Below are 5,801 nucleotides of genomic sequence, written 5' to 3'. Positions count from 1 at the left end.
GTTGGAAACAGAAGGGCTAAATTCATTATTTTCAAAATTAATCGAATGAAAGGCAACAGGTTGGAAACAGAAGGGCTAAATTCATTATTTTCAAAATTAATCGAATGAAAGGCAACAGAAATACAGGAACAAAAGTGTTACCACATTATGGGACGGCATAAAAATGCAACAACAGCATTAATTAATGAAGATGAATCGTTAAACAACTTACCTACAGAAAGAACACATTGAGACAGAGTTTTACTTGAAGTGATTCTGACATTAGGTATGATATCTGTTGCTAAGTCGAGAAGACTTGGAAGAAAATCTACAGCAAAACGCTCTGGAGGAATGCTATTATCTTCTAAAATTGACCAGCAAAGGTGAGCATATCTAAAAATTAAAACAGGAATTTGGCTTTTTTAATAACTTACTTCACATTTCAGAGAAAAACCTGAAAATCCAGTCATTAAAATGAAGGCATTCATACTAACAATATACCAAACATTTTGGTAGATTAGCTGGATGGAATTCAACTATTCTGTACCATTCCTTCATTTACTAGGATCTTGGAATTTTGTCTTTTCTCTTTCACTTACTGCAGCCATGTTGGGACAATATTATGATGAATTTTAGTCAAACAAATCAACCATGCTCTCTTTTGCTTATCGGTATGTTAGGGGACACAAACACACTAGCAGCAGTTGTCAAACAGGTGTGTTTGCCACAGACTCGGACACACACGCACATACATACACCAGGCTTCTTTCAGTCTCCCTCTACAAATCCACTCAACGCTTTGGTCATAGTAGAAGACTTACTGAAGGTGCCACGCAGTGGGACTGAACCCAAAATCACATGGTTGGAAAGCAAACTTCTTATTTCTTTATTGCCGACAAGGGGCTAAACATAGAGGGGACAAACAAGGACAGACAAAGGGATTAAGTCGATTACATTGACCCCAGTGTGTAACTGGTACTTAATCAACTCTGAAAGGATGAAAGGCAAAGTCGACCTCGGCGAAATTTGAACTCAGAACATAACTGCAGACAAAATACTGCTACGTATTTCGCCCGGCGTGCTAACCACTCTGCCAGCTCGCCGTCAGAAGAAAGCAAACTTCTTACCACACAGCCGCACCTACACCTGAAAACTAATCCTAAATCTGACGTCCATTTTCCATATCAGAATAGATCAGGTGGAGTCTGAGGAAAATTTTCTGCCCCTGGATACCCTTCCTTGCCGCCAGCCCTCACCTGTTTCTAAGCAAGGTAATATTTCCCCATGGCCAGACATATATCTGTCACGGAACACAAGAAACAAACATCACTTGTCTGACTGAAACTTGTTTACAAGCATCAAATCGTGTCAAGACAATGCTACAACTACAAACCTGCACTCATTTGCACACACAACGGATTCCTATCAGTTTCCATTCCACCAAGCTTACAAGGTTTTCACTAGTGTGGAGTGACAGTAGGAAACACTTGCTCAAGGGGTTGCACAGCCGTGAATGGGAAACAAACTTCTCAAATACACAGCCATATCTTGTTACATAACAATAACGACAATAATGGTTTCAAATTTTGGAACTAGGCCAGTAATTTCAAGGAAAGGGTTTAATTTGATTTTATAAGCCCCAGTGTTCAACTGGTATATTTCCTTTTATTGACCCCAAAACGATGAATGGCAAAGCTGACCTCAACAGAATTTGAACTCAAAACAGGAGAGCAACAGAATGCACAGATAAGATGCCACTAAGCATTTTGTCCAGCATGCCAATGATTCCACCAGTTGGTCGCTTTTTAATAATATTGGAATTCTGTAAAACAATGCAAATTGATAAGGCTCTGTTACTTACACTTGACGTTTCACCCAATTCGGATATGTTGCAAAACATTCCACTAAGTCATTGACCATTCTTTGGTAATATTGCTCCTTGGTGTTGTACAACTGTTTCAGTAAGGTGCTGGCCTGTAAAAAAAACAGAACAATACAAGACTGGAAGATATTCCTCGTGCACGTGTGCGCATGGCTATGTGCAAGTGAAAGATATACATGCACTGAGCAGTGCAGTTTCTTTGTATATCCAGACCTCTGCTAAGAATACTACACAGATGCATGGTTGCCTCTTGTAGAGGCCAATGTTGTGGGGTTAGTTGCCAGGGACACTACTTTGTAGTATGGGCAGCAGAAAGGGAGTGCGCATTGATAACATAGAGGGAAGTTTTAAAGGGAGGAAAATAAGAAATGTATTTAGGGCAACATCATACCATGAATAACTTTTGTGGTAATAAATCAAGGATTCATCACCATCATCGTTTAATGTCTACCTCCCATGCTGGCATAATGGGGATGGCCAGGTAGAAAAACTACTCTAGGCTACTGTGTCTGTTTTGGCAGGATTTTTACAGCTGGATGCTCTTCCTAACACCAACAACTCAACAGAGTGGACTTAAAGCTTTTTACATGGCACAAACACAGGAGAGGTCAGTTTTTACAGCTGGATGCCCTTCCAAATGCCAACCACTTTACAGTGTGGACTGGGTGCTTTTTCTAAGTGGCACCTGCACTGACAGGGTCACCAAGTACTTGCAAGACATAAAAAAAAAACTGCCTAAATTCCTTTCGTATTTTCAATATTGCCATAGTAACAGAAACATTTGTCATTTATCTCTTATGTTGTACAAAGTTGTATTCTCAAAAGCAGTATTGAAAATGAAATCAAAACGTAAAAATATATAGAAATATATTTTTGCATGGATGTGTGGTAAGGAATATGCTCCCCAACCACATGGTTCCGGGTTCAGTCTCACTGCGTGGCACCTTGGGCAAGTGTCTTCTACTATAGCCTCGGGCCAACCAAAGCCTTGTAAGTGGATTCGGTAGACAGAAACTGAAAGAAGCCCATCATATATGTGTCCACCATCACTCTTGACAACCTGTGTTGGTGTGTTTATGGCATAACTTAGCAGTTCAGCAAAAGGAACCGATATATGTTCCAGGCTTAAAAACAAAAAGTACTGGGGTCAATTCCTTCAACGAAAAGTTCAAGAGTGCCCCAGCATGGCCACAGCCTAATGCCTGACGCAATGACAAGACAGAACACAAAGCTAATAATTGATGAGCGGGCACAGACAAAAGCAAGAATCCAAACAATAACTTCTCTATTCATTCGTTTTCTAGCAGATTCAATGGAAAAGCCCATCGGATATACACACATAAATATCACTGTAGGAAGAGCATCCAGTCGTAAAATCCCTGCCAAAACAGACACAGTAGCCTTGGGTATTTTTTCTACCTGGCTGCCTGTCACCCATGCAAGATGGATGTTAAACGACGATGATGTATTTATTGCAGGAAGCAGCTTGGTTTCTTTCACTTTAAGCTGACATAAGTGAAAATAGGTATTTTGAAAAATATCTATAAAACTCCTTTTTGAAGATGGAAATGGCTATGAGGTTCCCCCAGAATAAAATGGGAATCAAAGGTACGAAAAAAAATGGTTGAGAACCACTGCTTTAGACACTGTGCATCCATAACACACACACAACCAACCCTTCTAAGGGTGGTATTTCTGGTGTACTGGTCAATCTTCTCAGTCAAAACTATCCCACACCCAAACCTCACCTAATTCAGCCAAGGAACCTTACAAGAGAATAACTAAGTGATTTTTATTCAATTTTCCTCAAAGCTGTACAAGGAAACCACTGGCATAAAACTACTCAGAAGGGGTAGGGGACACACACCAATTCTACAGTAGTCACAAATTAAAACTATGTCTAGATATAGAAATAATATATTTCTAAATCTCAGTGATTTATGCAGTAGCAGCACAATAAAGTGATAGCATGCTGTCAGCTTAATGTGGCAGTCCCATGAAAGGGAAGAATGCTACTGTTATTTAGTCCTAGGAAACACCGTTTCCTGTTGGACTTGACACATTTCCTGTGTCCCTATGTTTTCAAAGTGGAAACAAAGCACCTCCACCCAGAGACTAGTTTCAGAGTCATTGCTCATCATCAGTCCAGAGTAGCTTGGTTTGCTAGCCGTCGATGCCTATCTACCTTTGAAAACATATATTTCAAGTGAAATACATTCACTGATTTTTTTTTTTTTTTTTGTAGATATGTTTTCTTCATTATGTAAGATTATTTCCAATAGAAGGAAAATAGAACAAGTGGGAACTCACCAGAGCACAAGCAGCTAACCGGACCTCAGCAACTTTGTCACTTAATAAAGTAAGAGCAATTGGTAGTAAAAATGTACTATTTTCTTCAGCTTGAAATAGACTAGACAAAAGTTCACATTGTCTGAAATGGAAACAAATAAAATGGTCCGTATTAGATGATCAGAGCGCAACAGATTCAACACATGAGCATAAATATAGTTGTGTGGTTCACAAGTTCATTTCCGAACCACAGGATTCCAGGTTAACTCCCACTGCACCTTGGACAAGTGTCTTCTACTATATGGCCACTAACCAACTAAAGGCTTTTGAATGGATTTCTTTGACAGGAACTAAAAGTTCAGTGTGTGTGTGTGTGTGTGTGTGTGTATACAACTAGTTCCACTATTAAAACAAGCACATACAGATCTGAGTTTTTCAAGTCATTAGAACTGCAATCATGTTGGAGAACTGTTTCGAAGGCAGCATTAAGCCACCTTCATTCTTCCTCAAATTTATACCCATTCAATTGCTGCAGTTCCCTTTTCCTTTCTTCTTTTTGTTTTGCAAGTTATTTGGAAACTTCACTGGTGTTGGCATCATAGACAAAGCCCTCAGTACACTGTGAGTTGGCATTAGGAAATGTCTCCAGCAATAGAAACCATACCAAACCCAGATATCGGCGTGCAACTAATGCAGCCCTGTCGCTTGTCAGAACCTGTCAAACCACCCAGCATCACAAAGCACATGATGATTTTATATCAATAAATAACTCCTGTGTGTGTGTGTGTGTGTATACACACACATGACTTGCAACTTTCTGCTTGTCGACAACAACCATTTCAAAGGTGTTGGTCGCCCATTTTGCCTAAGCATGATTGCAGAGCAAGATTATTTGACATGCAACCACACTTGCACGTGCACACACACAAAGAAAGTGGACACTTGTGACCAAGTCACCAAATTGTCCCTCCTTCCCCACCATTAACACAAACTTGTTATGGATGCAGTTCTTATTCTACTTATATCACCATTCATCTCCATATTTGATCCACTTCGATGGTGAATCCTTTGGCATTTAAACAGGCCAATATAATCTGTTTTAACTTCAATTAGGCCACATTTGGTCCCTCACATTTACCCAACAATGTCATTCTAAAAACAATCACATCATCAAAATCTCAAAGCTAATGTATGACTAATTCAAAACAAGAAAATATTCCAAATTCAAATACATACTCTGCTAATTCTAAACGGAAACGCCAATTTCTATGATTATCAGTTGTAAGAAAATTATCAAATTTTGGTAAATATGCATTTCTCACAGATGGCTTTAATAACTGAAAAATAGAAAAAAAATTCAAGATTAATAGAGACAAAATAAAAAAAAAAGTTTTTTAATATTTAGGAAGGGAAGGAATGGAAACTTTCCATTAAAATTCCAAAATCCTGATTAAGAGCAAAATTCTTCAGTCATTCCAATTGTTTATAGCATCCACTTTTGAAGTCTGTATTGGTGACAGAGAATTTTGTTGAGGTAGAATTTCCTCAACTAAATGATGCCCTTCTTGTTGCCAACCATCACCCATTATCATCATCATCATCATCATCATCGTTTAACGTCCGCTTTCCATGCTAGCATGGGTTGGACGAT

The 5,801-nt window shown here is 39.0% G+C and overlaps 2 protein-coding genes across 3 annotated transcripts in view; one reads left to right on the top strand and one right to left on the bottom strand.

Annotated features, from left to right (window-relative positions):
• Positions 1-5,801, top strand: part of LOC106867230 (serine/threonine-protein kinase TBK1) — a 258,492-nt gene that overhangs the window by 93,950 nt on the left and 158,741 nt on the right. The gene's annotated exons all lie outside the window — the stretch shown is intronic.
• The window catches only part of LOC106873834 (serine/threonine-protein phosphatase 4 regulatory subunit 1), a 49,386-nt gene that overhangs the window by 7,593 nt on the left and 35,992 nt on the right, over positions 1-5,801 (bottom strand). For both annotated transcript variants that reach the window (XM_014921343.2, XM_052976819.1), the window contains 4 exons: positions 5,387-5,487; positions 4,172-4,292; positions 1,841-1,953; positions 212-372 (listed from right to left, as the gene is read on the bottom strand). In XM_014921343.2, coding sequence (XP_014776829.2) covers positions 212-372; positions 1,841-1,953; positions 4,172-4,292; positions 5,387-5,487 — 496 coding nt within the window. The remainder of the gene's footprint in view (positions 1-211; positions 373-1,840; positions 1,954-4,171; positions 4,293-5,386; positions 5,488-5,801) is intronic.

Source organism: Octopus bimaculoides, chromosome 1, assembly GCF_001194135.2.
Source record: "Octopus bimaculoides isolate UCB-OBI-ISO-001 chromosome 1, ASM119413v2, whole genome shotgun sequence".
NCBI classification, from domain to species: Eukaryota; Metazoa; Mollusca; class Cephalopoda; order Octopoda; family Octopodidae; genus Octopus; species Octopus bimaculoides.
The sequence above is the reverse complement of the archived record's forward strand: the minus strand, read 5'-3'. Positions and strand labels throughout refer to the sequence as shown.